This window comes from Glycine max, chromosome 18, assembly GCF_000004515.6.
Source record: "Glycine max cultivar Williams 82 chromosome 18, Glycine_max_v4.0, whole genome shotgun sequence".
NCBI classification, from domain to species: domain Eukaryota; kingdom Viridiplantae; phylum Streptophyta; class Magnoliopsida; order Fabales; family Fabaceae; genus Glycine; species Glycine max.
Window position 1 is genome coordinate 53188397 of NC_038254.2, and position 26472 is coordinate 53214868.

Here is a 26472-nt window from a genome sequence, read left to right on the forward strand (position 1 = left end):
GATCCAGTTGACATGAGCAAGCTCATTTATAAGAAGAAAAAAAGATGATTTATCAACCAATTAGTATGGACATGACCTAAAACCAGAATAAATATTAATATTTGAAGAAAACGAATACATTTAAAAAAAATGAAAGGCAATTTTTCAATGAAAAATACTAACAAAAACACTCTTTCCTTTGGATAAAATTCATCTAGATCCAACTAAATATATGACTTTTTTTTCCAAGATCATGAGTGTTCTACATGGGAGATATTCCATTTCGAGCTAGATAAGATTATTATAAGCGGCAAAACTCTCCTTCTAAGTATTTAACACAACTGCATATTCAAGCCTCGAACTTGAGACATTTGGTCAAGATGTAACAAACTCACATTAGTTGATTCCCATGCTTGGTGGTAAATATGACTTTTATTTCCAAATTAGCGCATAAATTTTGTTAGAGAATGCTCAACTAACATTGCGCACTCATAAAGGGTATAATTGTGACTTATCTGTTTTGTACTCAAATACCGGGATATTTGTATTGCAGTAATCATAATAGGCAATTGTGGACACAAAATGCATCATACAATTTATTTGGTCCATTGTCACTGAGCCACAGTATAACTTTAGGGGGAAGATTACAAAGTACAAACTTGGGAAGTCCTCTCATTCCTTCCATAGCTTCAGGACAACATTGCCTTCTCCAACAGCTCCTGCAATTCCCCCTTCTGATATGCATCTGTAGCCACACAAAAAGTGAGAGGAGGGCAAGTATTTTCAAGAAATCTAGTGATGGCAATGATATGGTATTACGATCTAATGTAAAAAAGATAAACCTGATAACTGATTCTGATGCAGTCAATTATAACAGCAATGTAAACAGATGAAAGATGGGGTACCTATTTGAAAGGAACATTTTTTCCCAGCTATTACAAATTGATTGCTAGGAAGGAATTAAGGTACATATATGTAAAAATAATCTAATAAATAAAGATTAATGTGCAGTGTACTCTAGCATTTTGTAGGTATCATTTTGGCAATAGCTGTTTATAAAATAGTGTCTCTGTTATCGAATAATACAATCTTTCATCATGTTACATTTAAATCAATCAGGTCAGCTCTGGCATTTTTATTTTTTATTTAAATAAACCAATCAAAATGACTCTTTCTTTTTAGGTTCAAGCTAGTGAACTTTCAATCTCCAAAGAATGAGAAGGAAGTTGTAGTGTAGGCTAATCCAAAAAAAAAATATTGGACAAAACTTAGATGCAATTTATCATGTGTTTTTGGACTTGTTCTCCTATCAGAATTTAGTTTTATCTTTGTAACCTATGTTAACCTTTAATGTAAACCTGAATTACGCAGATTTTTTAGGTGAAACTCCAACTTTGAGTGGAGAACAACACCAAAAACACCTAAGGAACTGCATCTAAGCTTTGTCCAATAATGTTTCCATAAGTTTTAAGATGTTAATTACTAGTAGCAACTTGGTCTTCATATTTCCTAGGTCAAATGTAAAATGCAAAGCTTTAACTTGTCTATATTGGTTCTCTTATTTATAACTACTAATTTAGTATCCCTGCTGGTCATTATTAGAGATATAAAATAAACTATTGACATGTCTTCATCTAACAGTTTAAACTTTTGCAAATTGCATAAGCTGGTTCATGACAATCATGTTTAAATGATTCAATTATTAAGGCAAATAAAATTATAAGCATCAGAAAAACAAGGTAATGACGAAGGCAAAATTAACTAAGTATAGAAATCAAAAGCCTAAGACACATATTACATACCAACAGTGATATCACAGCCACCAAAAAACTCTCCTTCTATGTAGACTTGAGGAAAGGTAGGCCAACTGGAGTACTCTTTCAGCCCTTGGCGCAACAAGTCATTTTCAAGCACATTTATGGTTTCAAAAGGCACATTTAGAGACTTCAATATTTGCACCACTGTGTTTGAGAATCCACACTGTGGAAAGTCTTTAGTTCCCTTCATAAACACAACTACTTTATTTGAAGCAATAACTTGATCCAAGGTAGACTTCAATTGAGGAGTCAACGCTGAAACAAACCAAAACCCGAAGTTATAATTTTTGCTTCTGAAATCTTAAGAGTCTCTTTTATTCCCTTTTCACCTTTTGATTTTAAAAATCGTTTTTTTTAAACAATTTAACATTACTCAGCGTCAGCACTCTATTTTTCATCCTAATGTGAGAAGGCTCCTCGCTATGCGAATGTATGGGGGAACCCATAACCAACTAGTCAGCAAGGCGCAACCTCACCACTGCACTAGGACTTGCCCTCCAAAATCTATTTAGTTAGAAAATTGTTTCCAAAACCAGTGTTTTAAAAACAAAAAAAACAGAAACAGCTGAAAGTTGTTTCCTCATTTTCTTATTCTGGTTTCATCTTGTTTAACCTCTCCCTCAATTCCACACTATCATCTGTGTCTTGCACCACCCTCCCCCAGCTATCTGAACAACCTACTTGCATATTAAAAACTAAAAACAGTTTTTGAAAATAGAAATCAAACACATGCAAAGTGTTTTTGTTGTTGTTTTCGGATCAGGATTGGAGTTTCACCTCATTGCCAATTAGTGCAAACTTTTAGTAAGCAAATTAATCAGATAAAACTTCAATTCTGTTTGAAAAACAGATATAGTAAAAAATAGTGAAGTAACTGCATCTTGTAAAAAAAATTGATACCGGGAACATAATCTATTATCATTATTATTTTGATAATAAAGGGGGTACTTAATTGATTAAATTGAAGGTATTCCCCAAAAGGGGTGGGGCTGAATTGTGAAAAGTTGAAGCATGCAATTCATATGGGAACCATAAAGATTAAAACTTTAGCGTGTTTAAATGAAAACCCATGAAAGAAAAAAGAGGGGTAGCAGTAGTACCAGAGGAGCAGCGAATGGTTGTGGAAGCGCGTTTGAGTTTGGGTTGGAAGTGGAGGTTGTGGGTCAGAACAAGAGGAGAAGAGGGTCGAAGAGACAGTGTTGAGAATGTTACTGTTACTCCTCCAACGTGGGAATGGAACGATGATGCTGCTCTTGATTGCAACGGCAACTGCAAAGTCATAGGCTTAGCGCAGTAACACCACGACATGTTTGTTTCCGCTGCTTCGAAACAGAGAACAACACACTTTGCTCCAGATATCTTAAACTCCTTCACTTCCACTGATCCCTTTTTGTCTCAATAACATACCGTCTCAATAAATAATTATAATAAGTTTACGACAAAAAGGGTAATGAACTTAATTTTATACTTTGTTTCAATCATAAATCTCTTTTTATGATAACGATTATTTTCTTTTTATCATACTAATTATAATTTGAAATCAAATAACAATATAAAATTTTATCCTGTTAATCCATCATTATTTTACTCTAAATTTATGTGTATTATAAGTTTTTTATTCAGATAATAATTTATTTTGAGTAAAAAAATAATTATTTTAAATTTTATATTATTATATTTTTTTATTAATTGTGTAAAATTTTGTATATGGACAGTATATAAAAACTAATTTCCAATAAAGCTGTGTTATAAATAAGGTCATGAAATTATTGCACATTTATTTTTTACCAAGATATGTTACTTTATCACAAAAAAAGTTGGCTTCTAAAACTTGTGTTTTTTTTAAGTTAAAAAAACTCCACTGCAATACCACCGAAATTGTTATTACAGAAAAGTATGCTGGGGTATTTTAAAATTTAAGTATAAATGTAACATAAAAATTAGTATAAATTAACCCATTAGGGTTGGTATATTGATATGGTAAAAAAAGAAGGTCGATATATTGATAGAGATTTTGATAAGGACTTAATTAACGATTTTTAATCGTGAATTCAGAAAAGAAAGAATAAAATAAGATATTCATCTTATTCACCAAGGTGAAAAGTTAATCTTGTTACATGAGGATCGATTAAATAGGGTGTAGGAAGTAGGAACCACATCATTTTATGCGTCTTACATGACTTTCACCAAATAATAGAAGTGGATTTAGAAAGTATGTCAAAGTGTATTGTTAATATTCCTCATGATATATATTCAGTATTGCCTTGGTCCAAAGGGGTGCACCATGTCTCTAAAGTTATGAGTATACTCACCTAGTTCATTTTCACTCCTATAAGCACAGCTAAGAAGATAAATATGTATTGTTGTGAGGGTAAAAAATAAGAAGTCACTTCTACAAGTTCAATAGCTTGGCATGAATGGAATGTAAAATTATGAGTTTGTTATTTCCCCTTTCTACCAATAAAAATAAATTGGTTTAGTTAAGAAACAGAATCAAATAAAATAAGCTATCTATCTTCATTTGTTGAGATGTCAATCCCCATCAATGGCAGTTTTTCACACAGTGAATTGACATTCTGGAAATGTACCCCTCTGATGCCAACTTCAATTGCTGCCTCCACATTTTTTTGCCTGGGACATTAACCAATTCAAATAAATCCCAACTCTTTAATCCACCACACATTTTATTTACATAAATTATTTATTTTGTGATTTTGTCACACAAACACTGAAAGAGCGTCACTTCTTTCTTAAGAATCATTAAAAGAAAAGATTTAAATACATTTTTCGATCCTATAAATGTGATTTCATTTAGTTTTGATGTTCTTAAAAAAAATTTATTATTGTTAGTTCTCATGTATTTTTTTTATTTTTAAAAATGATCCTTATCATCACCTAGAGGTGACATGACATGCATCTAACCATGTCACGATAAACATTATTTTGAGATGACATGTGATGTTGCATGATTAGGTTATAATTGTATCACACCATGGCTACATGGTGATAGAGACCATTTAAAAATATTTTAAAATTTATGAGGGCCAAAACCAAAAAAAATAATTTAGAAGACTAAAACCACATAGAATCACATTAAAAACATATTTTATCCTCCGAAAAATCATTGTCACAAAAGATTAAAATCAAAAAATTAGATTGTGAGAGGGAGGAAAAAGAAATAATCTGCCGGGATCACAAATGTCTGCTTCTTGAGAGAGAGAAATTGATATTGGATGTCAAGATGCTAGAACATAAAACACATACACATGCATATAGACCTATATATGAATGTAGCACAGATAAATGATATGATACTGTGGTTTCATCCTGATAATTGACCTAGTGTATAATGAGAGTAGGAACCTGTCATCTACGAAAATACAATTTGTTGGATCAACTTTAAGATGCCTGACAACTTCCTTATAGAATTCAGTATCAGGCTTCCTCTTACCTGAAACACATTGTAAATGAGTCTATATTATATAAGTTTAGCATAGCTGGATAGGTTGAATGCATGGTTTAGCCCTCACTAACAAACAATAAAGGATAAAAAGGAAAAAGTAGAGAATCGTGAATTTGTTTTGTCCCACTAATCTAGACATTATCAAATGAAAAAGATGATCAATACAAGAGGCATAAAAATAGAGAAAGGGAGAGAGATTATGTATTATACCAAAAGCCCACGAACAAAACGTCCACGACAAATATTTTGATAGTTTTAACTTGTCTTCAATCAACTGGTACCTACAATACAAAACATTCAGTAGGATGCCATGAAAAGAAAAACACAAATCACAATAGAAAAATAACTGTCTTACCATATAGGATAATTTGTAAAAGCATGCATCTCATAGTTATTTAGCTTTAAGGAAAGAAGCAACTGTTCGATGCCTTCTATGTATGAATATCCACTTCTCATACAAGTTTTAAGGCCTGTCCGTAAATTGGAAACACACATGCAAATCAGTAGCTTTATCAAAATCAACGGGGGCTTGGAGCACAAGAATGATAGGTTTGGCCTACTTTAGGAGTGTTCTTATTGAATTTCAACAACTGTTACAACTTCCAGGATAAACATTAACTGTTACAACTTCCAGAAGGACCAGAACATTTTTTATAGCAAAAGTAACAAAAAAGCTAACACGTTCTGGAGTGTATATAATGCTCTAGACGTCAAAGAAGAACCGTTGCCGATTTTCAGCTCATCTGAATCAGATTGATCTTTAACTAAAATCTCAAAATATGCAAGTTCTAATTGAAGAAAAGAGAGAAAGAGATAGATTTTTAATGTATTAAAATTAAACGAAAATATACATTTATGATAAAGTTATGTCTGTTTAATTCAACACAAACTTGATCAACCTCTACTAGCAACAAAATCTTAGACCAACCAACCTTCTAAATCAAAATCCCTTCCATCCTTAAAAAATTTTCTTGCTAGCTCCATCTGGAAGAAAATGAGACAGATATTAATAAGAAAACAGTTGTTGAAAGCAGAGACTGTCAAACCATTCTATGATTCTAAGAGATTAGAAAGTATGAATAAAGTCCAGAGCAATACAAGCAATGTGGTTGGTTGGATGAAAATGGGGGATTTTTTTATTTTTAATTTTAATTTTAGAGCAAAGTGACCTTTGTCTCCCTTTCTCTTGAACCAAACCAACACAAGTGAAACCTCTCCTTCCCTCATCTCCGCTCCTCTCCATTAAAACCCCTCACCTCCTTTGAATCATACACAATACTAATAGAAAATTCAAAATGACCCTTTACCCAAATATGGCTGCATAACATGTTGAGTAGAAGATATGCATATAAGACATATGACAGAAAGCTTGGTAAATCTCTCAAACACCCCATGTGCAATTCAATTTCTGCAAAAAGCTTTGACCTTTACACATACCAAGAAAGAGGGTCCATACATTGCAGCAGTGAATTATCAAAGTTGTTTTTTTTACCTCATCAATGAGACCCTTTTCAAACTCAATCCAAGCAGTGGGGTGCTTGCAATCTATGAGCTCCTTCAGAGACATTCCGAAGAAGGCAGGGACATCTTGGTAAAAAGGGTCACGAACAAGGGTGTCCATGATATCAAACAGCAGAATTGGAAGCTTCCTTTCGTTGGTGGTGGTGTTGTTGGTCAATGCCATGCTAGTGATTGAATATGAAAGTGAATGTTTCAATCTGAATTTGAGACACAAATGTCTGGTGGGTCTTGTTTGGAACAAAAAACAGATTGAGATTGAGGGTACTCCAACTCCTCCCATTAACACCATTTTCGTATCTCACTGTAACTCATTGCATCATGTTGCTTTCACTTCCTTTGTTCTCTTCAATATTCCCTCTGGTTTTCTAGGCCATAATAAACCATTTAGTTGTGTTTTAATATTTTATTAATAAATTTCGTTTATTTTAATAATTGTTTTCTTGTTTGTTTGTTTCGTTAAGTTGTCATGTGCACGATGGATGGTGGTCGTTCAATAATGGACGGACCATACCATCATTGGGCATATTTGAATTTTCTATTAGTTTTTTTAATGACTCATGAAATTTTATTTGTAGTCCTTTTTTTATTTTCGCATCTCTTCCATTTTTTTTTTACAAAATACTTTTCTTTAAACTAATTTTGTATTTAATTCCCGTTTTTGGAATGTATTTAATGTATTCCTAAATTAATTTCTGGAATATTAAACAGATTTCAAAAATAATTTCGAAAAAATTACAAATTTCTAAAACTATTTTGCAAAAATACAATTGACTGGTTTACAACAACACAATTGCAGTTAAAGAAATGCAACTGCTGGAACAGCAAGCTGATGGCCTGATAGTTCTTACCAAATGTAAGGTGAATGTTTATAAAACTGATTTTGAAATGAAATAATGTATATTTAAATATTTTTATTTTATAAACAAGCTTCTAAAAAAACTTAGTCTCAACACATTTAAGTTAATTTTTAGTTTTTTTATTACCGAAAAACATATTTAAATGATCGGTATCTAGACTTTTTTAATAGCTTTTAACGTTTTTTGAAACCCTAACTGCTCATTTCTAATTTTTTATATTTTCTTTTATTTTTATTCTTAATATATTTATTCAATTTTTTAGTTACATCTTTTAAATAAATCATGATTTTTTTTTATTTTACATTTTTAATTATTTCAGCAACTTAATTTTATCAAATACTTATAATTTAATAAATTAATTTTTCAGCTTTTAACTAACTTTCTAACAAACTTTTTAATTAATTTTATCAAACATAATAATTTTTTATTTAATACAAAAGTTACTTAATTACTTCAATTCAAAATTAACTCTAAACTTAAAAAGTTAAAATCAATTCTTTAATATAAAATCAAATATTTACTTAAAATCACATTAGTCCATAGTATTTCAATATAATTTTAAATAATCCAATGTGAATCCAAATATGCACTTACTATGTTTCGTTTTTAATCTATTTCCGACTCGCATGAAATTTGGCGCTTGTCGTCTTGTCACATTGAAAAAAGAGACATGACATTTGCAAGGCATGCATGCAAGTGCACAAAATTTGAACCGTAAATAGTAAGTTTAAGTAGATCCAGTCCTAAAAAACTTCCCTGCATATGATCAAACTAATTATATTACATCTAATTGTTAATTGTTCGTCAAATAAGAAGGTTAAAACACCCAAAAATATAGCAGATATACCACAGCCTTGTTGCCTTACAACAATTCAGAAGATGCTGCCCCAAAGATTTCCCTTCAAGTAAAATTCTTGACATACAAAAGAATAGTATTACAAATCAATTTTGTCAACAAAATCACAAATGTAATTCATATATCATAGAGACGGGTCTTGTATTTTAACATGATCACTGCCACCATAAGAAAAGGGCAACTAGCACTAAGATTAACTCTTTCACTGTTCCTTTGGTTCCTTGGAAATTTGGATTACATGCCTTATGATGTCCGGTTTATCCGCTGAGCACCTAATTTTGGAGCAGCAGGTTTGGCTCCCCTACCTCTGCCAGTCGATAAGGGTTTGGCCTTGGTCGTGGGTGCTGGAGCAGCAATGGCAGCCCAAGGATCATCATCATCAGTTTGAGCTGATTTCAAATTTAAAGGTCTTGCAGTTTTTGGAGCAGGAGCAGCTATAGATCCCCACAAATCATCATCCTCATCCTTGTTCAATTTTGGTGTACTTTTTGATAGCAAATTCGAGGCTAAAAATAATAATAATTAAAAAAAGTAATTAATGCAATTCATGTATTTAGGCAAATGAATATACATAAGAATTTTCCTGGAAATTGCAAAACTTTCATGTACAGATCACAAGCTGCAGAAAATAGCAGTAACATCTCTTAAACACTCTGTATTTTCTTCAGTAATACTATCTACACAAATGACAAAAGATCACATTGCATTTCTTAGTGAGATCAGTAATTTAACAAAAATGCCAACCCAACATTTAGTCTGCAAACCTGAATTAGGAATTCATACATTCACATCAATCCCTTTGTGGATCTTGTCCTTATTTATAGGCATAAAACATGCAACAGTTTTTCCACTTCTGGTACTTGTCATTATTTATCAGGCATAAAACAAGCAAAAACAAATTTTCAAGGCATTCTGTTCAGGTTTGGCATAACCATAGATGTAACTTTCAATAAGACACTGAAAATTATTAATACTGATAGTACTAGTAACTTGCAGTAATCGAAATTCATACCAAAATACTAACAGACAAATAAAACATACCTTGTTTTGTATGTGAAATAGGTTGAGAAACAGGCCGCCTTTGAGCTGCTTGAATGTTTGCAAGAGCTGGCTTTGACTCTTCAAGTGGTTCCAGATCATCCCACCCATCCCTGTCACTTCCATGCTCCTCATCAATTCCATTCTCAAGTTCCCCCCAGCCATCCGTTGATGTAGGAGACGTAGGCACAGGGTGTTCAGCCAAATCTGAGGTAGAGTTTACACGGGCTGGTGCTGTTGATGGCGTCTCTATACCTAATTACCGCCAAAAATTAAATGAAATAAACATGGGTAATTGTTGAAAACACACTCATGAAAATAAATAAGGCATCTTCAACATATCAGATATAGAAGCAGAGTTCTAGAAAAAAAAGGATATGAAGATTATGGGCGATATAATATCGTTAGTTGTATCTTCCCCCATGTTTTTCCATTTTTGTTCCTTTCTTTCTCTTCATTCAATAGTTAAAATAAAATTACATTAATACAAAATCATATCTGCTGAATCCTTAAAGAAAAACGTGACATCAACTTAGTCACTCAAACATGAAAAGTGACAGGACTGTAAAAACACTGTTTATTCATCCATTGATGGAGGGACTGATTGATGTCACTTTCCTAAGAAAAGGAACTAATTCATGTTACTCTCAATAATTTAGGGACTAAATTAATGTCAACTTTCTTTGGAGGACCAAATAAAAACTTCACTTTCTACGCTTGATAGAACAAATTAAACTAAATTTTCTTGGAAAGAGCAAAATTATGTCACTTGTATCATAAAGGGTTTACTTTTTCTACAAGCTCTTTGTTAATGAAACTAGAGAAATTGACAGATACACCACACTGTCAATTTCATTGTTTCCTATGTTCTGTTATAGTTTCACAGTTAGGATTAGGCATACCTGCGGTGCCATTAGAAGATGTTGAAGTAATTGCAGTTGAACTTGCAGAAGCAACTGGAGCATGATCAGAAGGTTTACCCTTCAAGGTCAAAGAACTCATAGCCCACCTGAATGGTGACAAGGGTTAAATCAGTACCAATTTCTTGATGAAAATGCATATATTGTGAGAGGGTAATTGATGAGAACCAATAATAACTATCATGAGCAATCATGTATTATTAGATGCAAGTGTAATAATAATGTCATGTTAGCAGTTATGGGAATAAGTTAGAAACAGTAATGTATTGTTAGAAAATGTGATAGATAATAACTTTTCCTGCATTAACAGTTCGGTATTAGAATTAGAAACTATCTTGATGAAAGTTATCATAGAAATGACTGATGACAGTTATGCACAAGGGTATATTTGATAGTAGGGTACAGCAAGTGTATCGCTGCATTGGGTGTGATTTCTGTCACTTTTTTTCTGGTGCTATCAGTAATATGCCTCATGAAATTGGTAGATCTACATCTACTAATATTGGGTCTCTACAAATTCAACTAGTTTTTATATCATGAATTTGCAATCAATTCATATGCTTTCCAGAATATAGACAATCTCTAGTGTTTTAACTTTTAATATCATTGTTGAATTATGAAGTTCTAGATACTGAGGAAAGGAATTGAGAGAAGATAGACTTCAAATAATATTTTCTTCATATAGTGATGTGCTACAGTTAGATGATAAACATGAAACATTAACACTTATTTATACTAATACTAGACCTTAATTTTACAAAACAACCAACTTCCTAAAGATAAGATAAAATCCCTAAGGATCCTCGAAAGATAAGATGAACTAAGATGTGCTGTGATAACATATTCTAAGATAAAATCAAGATACTCTTGGATATTTTTCATATATATTCTAACAATCATATCATAAATATTTGTATACAAATATGAATGTACACATGCATGTGTATACCATCAGTAAGAAGTTAAATGCAAGCTTTTAACCACCATCCGTGATCCTCCCCATTTATCATATTATATGTGGCCACTAAATTAAGAGTTTAAAAATAGATTATAAAAAAACATATTAATTAAACTCTTTATAGTAAAAATATAAACAAGAATCAGCTATTATTATGTATGTGCATTTTCAACTGGCACTGATATTAAAGAAAGAGGGTTAACATACATGTGTGTTTGGGTTAAGTTACTTTGGCTTTCAATTTATTGATGCAAAATACTTGAGAGGTTTTTTACATAAAAGCTATTTTCGAATGAAAAATAAGCTACTCTAGACATACTAACACAGTGCAATCTAACATCAGAAGTTCATCTTAACTCTCTCTCCATTGCTTAACATTTGAATTTTCAATCACACACAGTTTGGACTGACTTACCCAAGCAAACTAGCATTTCCGGGAACAGATGAGCTTCCCACACCTGCAACACCAGTGGTATCTGCTGCATTTGTCTTCAACAGAAAATAGAAGAACACCAGCATCACATTAGATGATCATCTTCAAAATACACTATTGGTCTAGATAATGATTTTTTCTCAACATGAGAGTTTCCTTCTAATAGAAGATTGATAGAGTTCTGAACCAAGATGTGGGCCTGGACCATGATGTGGGCTTGGATTCAAAGTCCAAAGGTTGGAAGGTGTATGTCCGTAAGAAAAAGGCAATTAGAAATGGTGAGGAATAAGGGGATGCTGAGCTGTCAAGTTGGTTAGTAGTGGCAGGAAGGGACATAGGGAAAGAAGGGAATGATGGGGGGGAGATATTTTGGGTTTGTTGTTAGAGAAAATACTATTTTCTCTTAGGAGCTTACACTCTGGACCTCGTAAGGAGCTTAGGCTTTTTTTTCCTTGGTTCCTAAATTCTAATACAGTATTTCTTCATTATTCATTCATTGATATCTATCAAAGACATTTTTAATTAAAAATTTAACAAAGGATATCAGTAGTGGGGGATAAACGTATTATCAGAGGTGAAGTGTAAGCGATAGACATGAATTGATTAAAAAAGTTAGAAGTAACACGAGCACACACATATAAATTCAGCCTGCACACCTAATTTCTTCTAAAAGATATACATTACACACTGGATGATTTAGGAATCATGATAACTATAAGAATAATAGCCAAAAACAATTTCAGGATACCTTTTCATAATGTTGCTTTGCTATCTGCAAAAACTGATCAACAGCTTGAAATGCCTTAGTTCTAACATCACTGTTTAAACCATGACAAGAACAACATGCAATCATTGTCTCAATAAATGACCAAATAACCAACAGTACAATATAAAAATGATCTCTATTTGGAATATAAAGGCAAGAAACAACAAAGCATCACATAGCACAAGCATAAGTATAAGTATAAGTATAAATATAAATATACATACAAAAGAAGATCCACCACGTGCATATCAATATATAATAGGGGGAAAAGGTAATAAAGCAGCAGTGACTTTACAATACAAAAAAGATGAATCAATCCCCTAAAAATACTAATTAATGGGGTAAATTAAGTCGCTGAAATATTCCTCATCTTCACATGGTAAAGGAATTACAAGGAATACAAGCTCATAGTGAGATATAACCTGTCAGGATCAATTGTGAGCACAACAACATTAGGAAGAATCCGGGTTGCAACTTCAGTGATGTCATAGTAGGAACTGGTGGCGCATAAAGCCATAATGCCTGAAAGATAAAAATTCAAAATTATGTGAAAAGAATGTTGGAAGAAAAGTGTAACAATGAAGAAGAGTTATAGATACATGTGTATGATTCTGATACCTGCTCCTCTAGCAGGTGGAAAAGTATCACGTAATGCACGGACTGTAAATGCATTAATCAAAACTCTTTTTCTTGTCTGCAAAATAGCTTCCACGTTAATTCACCAAAGAAAAATATCCTAACATTATTAAATAAAACACAGCACACGGTTTGAATTTCAGAGCACATTTGGAACATACTCCTTCGTTTAAGTAACTTCCAATATTGCCTAATAATATGGTAGTATTTGTTCTAATTGCTGGCTCTTCATCAACCTACAAAAAAATACAAATGGTATACATTTTATATATGGAAAACCATGAAGGCATGAACATAAAGAAGCAAATAATAGAAATAAAAATGCAGATTTTTTTCCTAAATAAAATGCTTGCATACCAATCAAAGTTGGCAGTCAGGTTATCAGTAAATTTTGAGAGATAAGAGATGTGAAGCACATATGCTTCAAAAAAGGAGCTGTGTCCTAATCAATACATTACAAAATTTTAATAGGACACTTCAAAATTTTCTGTGTCACTATATTGGTCTCTCACGTCCAAGATTCTTAGAAACAGTCTAAAACATTTTTTTTAAAAAAAGGGTTTACAAAAGAATTGGTTGAGGCAGTACCTGCAACTTTGACAGATACTTCAATAATGACCCTGACATTGTCCTTTGAGACAACTGCAATTATGAAACAAACCACATTTTAACAAACAATTGTGCAGTGAAGTTTCACCAAATAAATAGACTATAAAATTTGGGAAAGGAGAGTGGAAAAAAACAAAGAAAAGGAACAGTTCAGGAAGCAAGCTCTAAAAAGTACATGATACTTTAAGAGTCAATTAGAATTTGATGACCATTTAGTATTACAAATACCAATCTAATGTAAACTATGCATCTCATTGAAGTGCATTAAACATCCTTTATGTAAACCCAATCTTACAATTAGCATAATTGAGCATCTTAGAAAACATTATTAAAAATGCATATTGAAAGAGGTGGTAAGATAAACCAAAGAGCAATAAAAGATCTGTGCTATTTCCCCAGCTCTGAAAAAACTTAGACCTCTGTCTTATTAAAGACAATAACTTACTGAACACAGATAATGTTACAAGTGCCATCCCTTGCCTCAAACAAATATTTCTTCTATGTAAGTTTCCCAATAATCAGGTCAAACATGCTATACAAACACAATTAGCTATAAATGTTATATGTATCTGACATTCCAATAACACCAGTAACACTTTTAAATTTTAAAAAGAAACCAGGGCAAAAGCAAAATCCATTTATATCAATATATAACAGACATACCTTTGGAGCCAGAATTAACATAGACTTAAGAGTCAGTTCCCTGAGAAAAGCAGATGTATCGGAGAACCCAGTAGCAACATGAGGGTAAACCTAAGAATTTCAAAGTATCCACATTGTCAACATGAATGTTTGTATATATTGTACAAAAAGGAATTGTCAAGAACAAAAAAAAAAGTAGAGAAATTGAATGCATACTTGTTCATCAACAGCTTGCGCTGATAAAGACTCTCCATATTGATCAATATGTTGAAGAAGGGCAACTCGTATAGCTCGATCATTGGAGGCAAAGAGTTTTACAATTGTTGGAAGTACCTAGATATGAATATTGAAATCCAATAAAAGAATGGGACTGAATCCTAATTAAAAAGAGTAAAATGGCAATAAAAGTATGCACTGTATGAAAGGGAAAAGAAAATCATTGGCATGAAAGTATGAAATTATAACTTACCTTGACATTAAACTCCTCAGCTGAAAGCCAGGAACCCATTTTCAACAATGCAGTCAAAGCTGAGGCAGCAGCTGAACCAAATTCAAGGGCAGAAGCTAATAAAGGAAGTAACTGTGAAAATAAAAAAACATAAGAATCGTAAAAAAATTGGATAACAAAGGTTGATCCATTTATAGTTTATAATTAGAAATTCAACAGAAATATACCTTCTTCAACACTATCTGGCGAGGAAGTTGCTCAGCTAAATTTGGAAGCTTGCGGAAGAAGGTGTCTCTCTCTACACTATCTTTCAAACTGAGAATTTCCATGAAATGTATCGTGTCTACCAACTTATTTTGAAAATATTCTGCATATCCATTATCGAAAAACTCAAACTATAAAAAGGATATGATTGCAGAAAATTATATCAAAAGCACAAACTATGAAAATCATCAAAACAAGAAAAGCAAATGTTTAGATAAAATGAGTTACATAGAATACTAAAGCAAATTTTCTTTCTTGTTTACTGGTGATCATGAAGCAGAAAAATCCCCATCTATATTATATCAAGGAGCACTCACCGCTGTTTTCTATAAGCTTTGATGTATTTAATCTACGAGAGGGCATGGAACTCAATAGTCGTTGGTAATCTGGAAGCAGAGACTGTGACAAAAAAAAAAGTAACATATAAAGATGAAAAATGATTTTTTCAAAAGAATAAAACATAAAAGCAATCAGCAAACTAAAATGTCGTTAATTTCTATCTATGAAGTCATAAAATAAAATAAATAGAAAAGAAAAGTTGCTGACCTTCGGAATGGAACCAATGTTGCGTAACTCCTCTGTTTTGCCCAACCTCAATCCAGAGAATACCTCATAGATTAGGCAACCTATAAAATTATGATTTTTAAATATGTTAGAGAGGTATACATAGAAAGGAAAAGACAAAAAATATTCAGTAAACCTACAACATCTGTCCAAGTTGACATAATTTAAACTAAAACTACTCACTGTCCCAGAGAAAAGGTAGCCAAGTTCTTCTAACACACGAAGAAATTCTTAGAGAAGTTTCATGAGAAAGAAAAGTTTACATTAGTAAATATAGCATTGGGGAACACATCCAAATTTTCAGGTTCGCATGAACGAGATTATCAGCAAGACAACAACAATTATGCAAATGTAGATGTAAAATATTTCTATTTCTTTCCTTGATTACTGAATTGGCATTATGATCCCTTCTCAACAAAATGTGCAAGTAGAAACACCCCCAAGCCTGGGCCAAGGAGGAATTCTACTAATTGCATCTGCACTACGCAAACAACAAAACCAGGGAGTGATCGGCAAATTTATAAAACCAGATATATACTATAAAGACAGAGTGGGGCCTGGTTTTAGTCATAGATTGTTTGGTTATTAAATAAATGCTGAAAAAACAGTTTTTATCTGAGCTAAATATTAGATAAAACTGGTCTGATCCAACACTCTTTGTTTCCCTATTTCTAGTCCATATTTTCCAAATTATCTCTTCTCCATTTCATATTCCCTTTCTCTATCCTTCAGCAGGATTTAAGGATGGTTATCGGGTAAGATATAGTTATAGGTACCAACAATTCTCCAATGCCTGATTATTGGTCCCTATAACTTTTTCCAGATAAACATGCTTACTTTAATGACTTTAGAGAATCACAAACTTTGACATTTATATAAATAAATTTAATATTAAAATTAGTTTTGAAGTAGTTTGAACCACATTATGCCTGATCAAGAACTGGATTATTTTCACATGACCTTGTATAACCAGTACCATCTTGTCCCATTTTAAACGAGTTTTAAAAAATGCAAAACACCCCCTAGTTTAATTTCACAAACTAGAAAACAAATTTATTTAATATTCTCAGTGGAACTACCCAATTCTAAATGAAAACAAATTTTAAAATATATGTTGTGGTCATGTGACTAAATTTGCAAGAGGAGCTGAAATTTTAACATAAGCTAGAAAAAAGACACAAAAATAACAGATTGTTCCTGTGTTCTATTGCACCATATAAACCTAATTTGCTATCACTGTGAACTATCATCAAAAGGAACAGAAAACAACATACCCATGCCCCAAGAATCTATGGCCCATGGAGGAGACTTCTTAATTGCATCCCAGTCTGATTTTGCCAACTCCATTGGTTTGTATTGTGATCCAACAAGCCATGCATATTGCTGAACAGGAAGCATGAAAACTTGTGAGGACAATTTTGGTTTTCCTATTCCATATCCTTTATTTTAAAATTAACTTAGCCCAGATCAAATCATTACAAGGGAGCGTCTATAATAACAAATTTTTCATAAATCTAATTAAAGTCTTATTACGTTAGAGATGGCCAAAATTTGAGAACAAGTTTTAGTTGACAGACTCGAGTCGGTCAAAGTTAGCATGCCATGGCCTTTTAATCTCACACCAAGAAACTTCCACCCTCTAAAGTAAAGTAATTATTTCACTTACTGTAAATTCGAATAGCAATGCCAAAACAAACAAGACAATATTTTGCAAACAAACACATAAATTTACCAGCATTTGGCCAGAAGACATTTCACTGCTCCCATCAAACTCTGATAGAACATCAAAAGCATGAAGCTTCCAGTCCAAAGTTGGTGTCACAACGACACTAGCCATGCAAACGTTGCCATGAACCTGCAACAGATAAAACTTGTCAAGATATATTTAAAAAATAATAATAATACAAAATAAAAACAATAAAAAAGCTCATAAATACTCACAAGTTTACAATCATTATTCAAGAAGCTCACAGCTTTAGCTATTTGATGAAGACCCAAAGCATAATATTCATCCCTACATAGCCCAAACAAACAAGTGACTACCACTGATTACTCAACTCATGGGCCAATTGATACTTCAAAGTCACTCATACAAGGAAACATAAAAGGATGTCATGTGCAATTTTAGAACCTTATGCATGATATTAACAACTCAATTGATACATGAAAGTCACTAATATGAGGGGGAAAAGAAAGACACAAGTAAATAGTGATAATGTAAATAGTTTACATTGTCATCCAATCACAATTGTAATGTATAATAAGTTTGTTGACTTTTACAATAGCTAACTTTTTTTTTAAATGTACAATAACTAACTTAAAGTCACATCTACCTTATATTCTGATTGGTTGCTAGTGTAAAAAAATTTACATCGACGGTGGATAGTAATTGAACTCAAAAGACACTACATGTTTAGAACTCCATGCATAACACTACACGTTTAAATCACCAATAATGCAATTGATACCTTTGTGTACCTTCAAGCCCTAACTCCTTGATCTTCTCAGATAGTGGCATCACAGGCTCGGTCACAATATATATTGTAACCTTAGGAGAACCTGCATCATACGTCTCAATCTCAGTGCTGTGAAGAAACGACAAGATATTCGGATGCCTGACCTGAAAAAACAGTAACACCACAGCACAATCAATACAACACAATCCACAAAATACAAATCCAAACCAAAATAAATAGATAATCTGAAAATCAAGAATAGGAAAGTAACACACAGTTCGAAGACGCTTGACACCATTGCGTGCAGCAGCTAAGTGACCATCCTGAGCATTGGAGCCGGAGAGTGAGAACACCGAGACAGGAGAACCGTCATCCTGAGACAGTGACGTGGCAGTGTTATATATATAGGAATAATGACATATGTACACCTAATTGACACTCTTCATTTTTTTTTTATGACAGGCAGAAAGTCCAAAAACCCTACAGGGGAACAGAGCGCAAGAACGAAACACCCCTAGCCTCTTTGGCTATAATCCTCCGAAGCAAGGGAAGACCAGACTGAAGCCAAGTCAAAACAAAAGTTCCTTGATGACCAAGGTTAGCTAAAAAATGCACACTGCGATTGGCTTCCTTCCCTATACACATGAGAAAGAGAAGGATTCCAGTCTATTAACAGTCTAAAAGTTCCTTGATTGACACCTCTTCATTTCACTGTGCTTCTCTTGTTGTCACATCATATTACCTATTAATTCCATACTTATCTCTTTCTTTCTAAAGGTGTAGATTAGATTTACACAGTGTATACACCTAATTCACACTCTCCGTCAAACTCACATCATATTGCTTATCACATAGTTACTTGTATCTCTTTCTCTATCCAGGTGTTGATGAATCAATTATGAATATAGAGTGGGGAATTGTGGTGGAGTGAGAGTACCTTGGAGGTGCCGCGAGAATGAGTCCAAGAGCCCCAAGCAGAAGGGTAAGATTCAGCGATGGTGTAAGGGAGATCCTTGACGCCGGTGCCAGATCCGCCAACGACCTCTTTCAGGAATTTGAACATGCTGAATCGGAATCGTAATCGGAGAGTGAGTGCGGTGGTGGTGGTGGCGGTGGTGGTGGAGGTGGAGAGGAGAGGGCGTTAACTACCGACGCTGGATGAATCTGATCCGGTGTTTCGCGGTCTAGTGGTGGTGCACAGGCGACACACACACACCTCTTTTGTATTGTCAACCAGACTTCAAAATAAAATGGCACGTGATAACAAGTGTCCTAAGAGATGTTTAATTTTTTTAAAAAAAATAGGACGTAGCATTAATATTTTTGTAATCTTTGTGTACTTATGGTTGTATGAACAAAGTCGATTTTTTATGCTTAAAATTGTATTTGACAACATGTTATAATGGATTATGAGGTGTTGTAATATGTTAAATTATTTTTGGTTATGTTTTAAGATCTGTGAAATAGGATAATTGGTTATTATTAAGGTATTGGATTTTAAGATTCATAGAATATTTTTTAGAAAAAATAACTTGGCTCTAAAATAATCTAGTATTGGTAGAATTAATCTATTATAAGTTCATAGCCTATTTTTTTTTATTCTAATTACTTTTTTAATATATATTGTGATAATATATAAATTTGTAAAAAAAAATTCTTGAATGCCTTAATTGCTTTAATTTATGACATACACATAAATTTCTTCAATTACTTAAATATAATTATGAATTTTGATTTTTCAAATGAAATATGAATATTATCACAAACTTTAACTCAAATTACTTATTGGACTAATTTATGATACATGTCATACTTAAAGTTTTTTTATCTCTTAATATATTATGTAGGATTAAATTCAAATTCTTTCTCACAAACTTAATTACTTTGTTGTTATCAATTAAGTTAAACTCATTACATTGTTGATTACCTTTTTTTTTTATATATATATATAAAACAATTAAGACTTATCATATTATTTAAATTCATTTTTCGGACAAAACAATCAAGTTATCACAATAGTTGATAGAATGCCTGAATTTTGTTGTAATTTTTTATTATCTTTGTTTGATTCATATGGATTAAAAAAATAATTAACTTATGGTTAATATGTTACATATGTACCAATAAAATATATTAGATATGTAAAAAAAAATGTAATGCAATAATGCGTGTGGAAGTTGGGAGTGAGAGCGACAAACCTTGATGATAGCTTCCCAATCCAAATCCAAATCCAAATCCAGGGCAAGCCTTAACTCCGATTGATAATTGGCTACAATTAAGAGAGAAAGCAACAGAATAAGGTCTCCCCCAACACCAACCTTCCACGAAACTCACTCTTTTTCTTCTTCTCAAAATCACCGGCCATTACCATTTGACCATTATCATCATCATCATCATTACACCTTTGAAACTCTATAAACCCCATATGAATCACATGCTTTCCACCTCATAACATAAAATAACCCCACTTATATAATTCATTCTTCTCCCTTGTTTTTTCTTTCTTCATTCCCCATTACCATGGTTTCCCTTTCCACCACCCCTTTTCTTCCCTTCACTGCAAAAAATGCTTCTACTAGAATCCCTCCTCCCACATCATTCTCTTACAGCAAGCAACGTAGTAACAGGGATCCCAGGAAGGTTGTCTGCGCCTGCATCGCTCCTCCTCAAAACTTCAAGAGCCAGGACTCTTCCGCCATTCATTTCAATGTAAATGTCTTTAATTTGATTCATTCCTGTTGTTGCATTGCAAGTTCCTTCTTTTTTGCTTCAATGATCACGTGTTGTGTCCTTTTCTGTTGTTGGGGTTGGTGTTAAGTGAGTTCGGATTCCTGGGTAATCAGAAAGTTTTGTTTTTGTTTTTCTTCTTCTGGGTGGCTGACATCAAGGTTGTTGCTAGGGTTCGTCCAAATCAGAGCAATTGAGCACTGCGCGGGATCATGAGGATGATTCTGATGTTCTTATTGAGTGTAGAGACGTGTACAAGTCTTTTGGGGAAAAGAAAATCTTAAATGGTGTCAGCTTCAAGGTAAGGATTATGTACTTGACTATGACTCTCTTTTGGATAAACCTCTCAATAAGAATTGAGCTTCTCTCATAACTTAAAACCAATTTATACACTTAACTCTTATAGAAGCTCTTTCATCTAACTTATACAAAAGCTGAAAGTGCATAAGTTGATTCTAACTTATGAGAAAAGCCAAATTCATTTTACCCTTTTTCTTTTTCTTTGGCGTTTTGGTTTGCCCTTTTCATTGTTTTTTGTGGAGTGTGTTATCTAGCATGAAATGATGAAGTAATGAATGCTTACAACAAACAACCAAGCCTGGTCCATCGTGGTGAGGTTTGCCCAATGAAACAAACAACTTTGTTGAGCTCTATTAGAAACCTTTTTTTTTTTTTTACAAATTCATTTAGGCAAAAAGGTGTGTTAAATGTAAACTAGTTGTAAGTGGGGGGAGGTCTTGCAGATTCAGAACTTGCTAAATCTTTTTGCTGTTTTTTCTTTCTTCTTTTTGACATAATGAATAGATCAAGCATGGTGAAGCTGTTGGAATAATTGGTCCCTCTGGGACTGGCAAATCTACAGTTTTGAAGATTATTGCAGGACTTCTTGCTCCGGACAAGGTAAACATATGAGGGCATGTTTGGATTTCTGTTGGGATGGTTTCAAAAGTATGCTTGAGAGTAAAATCAGTTTGGGTTATGTTTGGTTACCCCCTAAAAGTATGTTTGAGAGTAAAAAAAGCTTCTGGAAACTGAGTTTTGGAGAAGCAAGACTAGGGATACTTTTGGAAACTAGTTTGCAAAGTTAAGTTTAACTCAAACTTAAGTTTGCAAACTTTAATCCAAACATGCACTGATTTGGGATTTTGGGTATGTGATTTTAATTTCGAACAACTGAGTTCACTTCTTGAATGTTGTTGTTGTCAAATTGACAGGGGGAAGTTTATATTCGAGGTAAAAAGAGAGTTGGTTTAGTAAGCGATGATGACATATCTGGTCTTCGGATTGGATTGGTAAGTTTCAGAGTAATATGCAATATGCTAATTCTTAGGTTACGTTTTAATTGTAATTTTATTTTATTTTTATCTGTAAACAGGTTTTCCAAAGTGCTGCACTCTTTGATTCTTTGACTGTTCGTGAAAATGTTGGTTTTCTCTTGTAAGATGCAAGCTTAACTTTGCCTTTGAAACTTAAGTTCCTTTTTGACATTGTTGTTTAAAGGGTGATTTAATTGATTTGATTAAATTGATTTTATTCTTCTAAGATTCTTTTATTTTTTTGTTTCTGACCTGGTTAATTGTTTAGGTATGAACACTCAAGCATGTCTGAGGATCAGATATCAGAGCTTGTCACGGAAACCTTGGCTGCAGTTGGATTGAAGGTATGCACATGATTCAAAACCATTAACATTAGGCAGCAGATACTGCATTAAAGGGTAGCAGTAATAGTATACATTTTCTTTCTGCAATTTAGAAAATTGCTTCATACCCGTACTGCTATTCACACTCTGCTTCCTTCCATTCTAGTTGCATAGCCATTATGTTTTCCACACAGACTAACTCCTCACCCCCCCCCCCCCCTCTCCCCCCTTTTTTCAGGGAGTTGAGGATCGGTTGCCTTCTGAGTTATCAGGTGGGATGAAAAAGCGAGTTGCTTTAGCTCGATCTATTATTTGTGACACTACAAAGGAATCAATAGAGCCAGAGGTGTGTTAAGCTTCCAACCCTCCCTCTGATTAACAGCTACTCAATGCCGTTTCTAAGTAGCTATTAATTAATGTTTGAAATTCTTACTACCAGATACTCAGATAGGAGTGTCTTAGAACTTGAATTTTGACTATTTTGTTGGGTCTGTATGCTTCAAGCATAAGTGGGTCATTAGTTTCAACTTTCAAGCTGTGATGCCCAGGAGGGGGGCGGGTATCACTAGGCACTCCTAGTCTCCTAGGCTAGACCACATGGGAAATGAGTAAAGTGGAGAAGAGGGATTTGGATTGTGACAACCTTGCCTACATAGCAAGGAGGATAGGAAAGGGAAATGATTAGAAGTAGAGTAAAGGGAGAGAAAGGCAGGGCCAAGAACATCCAGTCATTCAGTAGTTTGGGGACCTTTGAGCCAGGGTGTGCAGACCCTTGAAGTTATGCAATTCTCTATCTTGTTTTATTATTTTGTGGCTGATTCTGATTGGTCATATTGCACCTAGATCTTCCTCTTCGACATCTCTAAATGCTGACACCTTGGTTCTGTATGTTGTCAGTATGCTAGGCATGGATCCCCTTCCTGACTCTTTTTTTCCTCTACAAACTAAATTCCCTCAACCACTTGTAGTTAGTTTTGGCCAGGAGACAATCTTTTGCATCTATTGCACTTGATACTATTTCCTAATCTTGTATGTTCAAAATTTTAGTATTAGTTCATCTGTGCCAATCATTACATCAAAGGAGAAACCAAGATAAATAGTGATAACCTTACACTGAGTTTCATATGAAGACTTTCCACTTTGTGTTAGTTACTAAAAAAATATTATCGTGGATGGCTTAAGTTATATGTACTGTAACACAAAACTTTCCAACTATGAAGATGCTTTTTGAAATCTCATGATATAACTTTTACTGTTATTCAATCAAAACCCTCCCCTTATCTCTTTTCTGTTTATAAAATAAACATTTTGTACTTCTGTATAGGTGCTCTTGTATGACGAACCAACTGCTGGACTTGATCCCATTGCATCTACTGTTGTTGAAGATCTGATTCGCTCTGTGCACATAAAAGGACAAGATGCACGTGGAAAACCTGGGAATATTTCATCTTATGTGGTTGTTACTCACCAACATAGTACCATTAAAAGAGCCATTGATAGGTAAGAATATTTTCATAATGATTGCATGTCTTCCTGTCCCCTGAAGCCTCTTAATTTGCCCAGAATTCATGTGTCCTGATATGCAAAGTTACTTCATAAATACAGATTGTTGTTTCTACACAAGGGAAAGATTGTTTGGGAAGGAATGACTCATGAATTTACAACTTCAACTAATCCAATTGTCCAGCAGGTTAGTTGTTTTGCTTTGTAAGGGTTAACAATGAGCTGTTTCTGAATTCTTTAATTGTGGGACCTCAATTTCCTTATGGATGATATTTAAATATACCATTTAGAGAGAGGCTCATAAAAGAAAAGACTACTTTTCTCCTCTTCAAACTTCAGATCTATTGTCCATGAGAGAAAGGTCCCTGGTTCACATTTTTTCAGGATCTTGTTTCTTACATAAGTCTTGCCTTGATTGGCTTTGTTGCCTCCTTTTCTTTTATTTTTATATTTGTGAGGGAGGCTAGTATTTTTCAGTTGAAGATCCTTTCTTTCCATGTTGTCCAAAGTTTTCAATCACTTTTCAGGAGTCACCAATCTTATTTATATGATCTTACATTAATAGAAGTGTGAGCACAATCTGAAACGGAAAATGAGAAATCCTTTCTGGTCATACAGACAGAAACTATAGAATATGCAAATTGCTCGTTCGATTAAGATACCATGGAACTAAGTAGATGGAAAAGAATTTGTGCTCAAGCCAAATTGTTGTGTTTAGAGTTGAAAACGATGGATAAAGTGGATGACCAGAAACCGCTATTGAGTGGCTGATGGCTGTGAATGCTTATGAAAGTGTACCGATAAAAATAATAGCTAACTGATGTTAGACTCTCGGTCATTTGATTCCCTCAAAGTAAATTGGACATGATGACAGTGTGTAACTTAGTCTGTGTTTGTGGGAAGCAGGTCACTCGGTCTTGTGCAGGATTGTCGTACCGTAGGGGGTGTTCATTAGACCCGGGAACCAACCTGATCCAATTATATTGGATTGGGTTTTTCAGTGTTCAAGTCGAAACCGACCCGATCCAATTAAACAGGTCGGGTAATGGATTTTATTTTTTTAGTCCAACCTGATCCAATCCATACCATATAATTAAATTTATTATATATAATTAATTATCAAATACAAAACACATTAATTTTTACCTCACATTGTTTATTAAATTATTAAATTAAACCTCATTATTTTTTTCTTTTTTAAGTTGTTTTTATGTGTCTTGATTTTGTTTGTTTTCTCATTCTAATACAATGCTTTATTTTTATATAAAATAAAATATTGTATTAGCATTTAAATTATTAATTCTATTAGTAAAATATTATCACAATTTGATCTCTTTTGAATGCATTTAGTTATTATATACTTACCAAATTTTAGGCAAAAAAAAAATTATTGTTCTAAAAAAATATTTTTTTTACAAAATAATTTTTTTTTCTTCAAATATTCAGACTGGATTAACCAAATTAACCCATTTATGATCAGGTTAGGCATGCAAAAAAATTGCAGAATCCTGACCCAACCCATAAAATTTTTATTGGTTTGTGTAACGGGTAGAGTCAAACCCAAGCCAACCCAACCCGAGAACACCATACCATTGAGTTGTGCCAGATAGTGTGGGATGGTTGAACTAAACTGAACTTCCTTCAATTATAACGCTTCTCCATGTCCTTTTATTGTTTATCACATAATGCAATCATCTCTAAACTATTATGTTTATAACTGTTACTGTTATTTTTTGTTTTGCTGTGGCAGTTTGCATCTGGGAGCCTTGATGGTCCTATCAGATATTAGAACAGTACTGCAATTTTAAACTAGATAACATATGGATTATGGCTGGTCTTGGCTACTTCCATGGAGTGTGCAGATAAGAATTAGCAAAAAATTGTCTGCAACAAGGATTAACGGTCTTGTCAGGATTTTGGTATTAAATTCCAATTTGACTTTTACAGAATTGGCCGTCTGCATTGGATTAGAAAGCCGGCAAGGACAGCTTTTTTTTCTTTTTTTTCGTTTTTAAGTTAGAGGACAGCTTATTGTTACTGATGACTTGATTCATTGGCAATAGAAGGTGCATATTGCCTGCACACCATATATGTTAGAAGAGATTGGTGTAACCCCATGTATTAAATATTTGTTTTATGCGGAAACTTGAAATGAAGTATTAAATAATTCTTCTATCTTTCGTGTAATACTTTTATTTTCATTAACTAATTTTAGTTTTACTTTCTTAACGAATGTCTCATAACACTCTTAACATTCTCCAAAATATAATTACACTGTTCGAGTTTGTAATGATAAAAGAGGCTTGGTAGACTGGATAATTTTTCTAATTTTTCGTTGAGCATGTTTGGCATTTGATAACAAAGCTAAGCTGTTCA

The 26472-nt window shown here is 33.3% G+C and overlaps 4 protein-coding genes across 8 annotated transcripts; 1 reads left to right on the forward strand and 3 right to left on the reverse strand.

Annotated features, from left to right (window-relative positions):
• Nucleotides 1-497: 497 nt before the first annotated feature.
• LOC100500060 (uncharacterized) lies at nt 498-3203 on the reverse strand. Of its 2 annotated transcripts, XM_006601688.4 has the most exons (4): nt 2897-3203; nt 1782-2051; nt 822-884; nt 498-724 (listed from the first exon to the last, which is right to left on the reverse strand). In XM_006601688.4, the coding sequence occupies exons 1-3, from the start codon at nt 3102-3104 to the stop codon at nt 844-846; spliced, it is 519 nt and encodes a 172-aa protein (XP_006601751.1). In that variant the 5' UTR covers nt 3105-3203; the 3' UTR covers nt 498-724; nt 822-843.
• Nucleotides 3204-4256: 1053 nt separating this feature from the next.
• Nucleotides 4257-7130, reverse strand: LOC100527586 (uncharacterized). Of its 2 annotated transcripts, NM_001251365.2 has the most exons (6): nt 6752-7130; nt 6192-6243; nt 5615-5729; nt 5470-5540; nt 5160-5247; nt 4257-4427 (listed from the first exon to the last, which is right to left on the reverse strand). In NM_001251365.2, exons 1-6 carry the CDS (start codon nt 7067-7069, stop codon nt 4304-4306), a joined length of 768 nt encoding a protein of 255 aa, NP_001238294.1. In that variant the 5' UTR covers nt 7070-7130; the 3' UTR covers nt 4257-4303. The 2 variants fall into 2 exon arrangements, with proteins under 2 accessions (NP_001238294.1, NP_001386907.1); NM_001399978.1 differs by lacking the exon at nt 5160-5247.
• A 1401-nt stretch (nt 7131-8531) lies between these two features.
• On the reverse strand, nt 8532-20478 carry LOC100782748 (N-terminal kinase-like protein). 2 transcript variants are annotated; one of them, XM_014770823.3, is made up of 22 exons: nt 20426-20478; nt 19165-19465; nt 18503-18601; nt 18240-18391; nt 17713-17785; nt 17504-17626; nt 17046-17154; nt 15754-15833; nt 15525-15606; nt 15171-15310; nt 14965-15075; nt 14712-14828; nt 14517-14606; nt 13833-13886; nt 13406-13480; nt 13227-13302; nt 13031-13130; nt 12591-12660; nt 11825-11898; nt 10434-10540; nt 9535-9786; nt 8532-8999 (listed from the first exon to the last, which is right to left on the reverse strand). In XM_014770823.3, exons 2-22 carry the CDS (start codon nt 19288-19290, stop codon nt 8737-8739), a joined length of 2373 nt encoding a protein of 790 aa, XP_014626309.1. In that variant the 5' UTR covers nt 19291-19465; nt 20426-20478; the 3' UTR covers nt 8532-8736. The 2 variants fall into 2 exon arrangements, with proteins under 2 accessions (XP_014626309.1, XP_040868077.1); XM_041012143.1 differs by lacking the exons at nt 18503-18601; nt 19165-19465; nt 20426-20478 and having other exon boundaries at nt 18250-18301.
• Nucleotides 20471-26271, forward strand: LOC100783283 (protein TRIGALACTOSYLDIACYLGLYCEROL 3, chloroplastic-like). 2 transcript variants are annotated; one of them, XM_006601732.4, is made up of 11 exons: nt 20471-20936; nt 21127-21255; nt 21759-21854; nt 22169-22246; nt 22330-22391; nt 22539-22614; nt 22832-22939; nt 23918-24093; nt 24199-24283; nt 25003-25133; nt 25847-26271. In XM_006601732.4, exons 1-11 carry the CDS (start codon nt 20748-20750, stop codon nt 25902-25904), a joined length of 1188 nt encoding a protein of 395 aa, XP_006601795.1. In that variant the 5' UTR covers nt 20471-20747; the 3' UTR covers nt 25905-26271. The 2 variants fall into 2 exon arrangements, with proteins under 2 accessions (XP_006601795.1, NP_001242603.2); NM_001255674.2 differs by lacking the exon at nt 25003-25133 and having other exon boundaries at nt 20473-20936.
• Nucleotides 26272-26472: the final 201 nt, after the last annotated feature.

Excerpts from the sequence above, each read along its gene's own strand:
- LOC100500060 (XM_006601688.4), bottom strand. The coding sequence starts at position 3,104 with ATGTCGTGGTGTTACTGCGCTAAGCCTATGACTTTGCAGTTGCCGTTG. Across the intron at positions 2,052-2,896 it reads AACCATTCGCTGCTCCTCTG|CGTTGACTCCTCAATTGAAG; the intron begins GTACTACTGCTA and ends GGTTTGTTTCAG. Across the intron at positions 885-1,781 it reads TGGCTGTGATATCACTGTTG|GTACCCCATCTTTCATCTGT; the intron begins GTATGTAATATG and ends CCTTTCAAATAG.
- LOC100527586 (NM_001251365.2), bottom strand. The coding sequence starts at position 7,069 with ATGGTGTTAATGGGAGGAGTTGGAGTACCCTCAATCTCAATCTGTTTT. Across the intron at positions 5,541-5,614 it reads TTTACAAATTATCCTATATG|GTACCAGTTGATTGAAGACA; the intron begins GTAAGACAGTTA and ends TTTGTATTGTAG. Across the intron at positions 5,248-5,469 it reads GTTTTGTTCGTGGGCTTTTG|GTAAGAGGAAGCCTGATACT; the intron begins GTATAATACATA and ends AATGTGTTTCAG.
- LOC100782748 (XM_014770823.3), bottom strand. The coding sequence starts at position 19,290 with ATGTTCAAATTCCTGAAAGAGGTCGTTGGCGGATCTGGCACCGGCGTC. Across the intron at positions 15,311-15,524 it reads AAAGCTTATAGAAAACAGCG|AATATTTTCAAAATAAGTTG; the intron begins GTGAGTGCTCCT and ends ATGGATATGCAG. Across the intron at positions 14,607-14,711 it reads CGCAAGCTGTTGATGAACAA|GTTTACCCTCATGTTGCTAC; the intron begins GTATGCATTCAA and ends TGAAATTCTTAG.
- LOC100783283 (XM_006601732.4), top strand. The coding sequence starts at position 20,748 with ATGGTTTCCCTTTCCACCACCCCTTTTCTTCCCTTCACTGCAAAAAAT. Across the intron at positions 21,256-21,758 it reads TAAATGGTGTCAGCTTCAAG|ATCAAGCATGGTGAAGCTGT; the intron begins GTAAGGATTATG and ends CATAATGAATAG. Across the intron at positions 21,855-22,168 it reads GACTTCTTGCTCCGGACAAG|GGGGAAGTTTATATTCGAGG; the intron begins GTAAACATATGA and ends TCAAATTGACAG.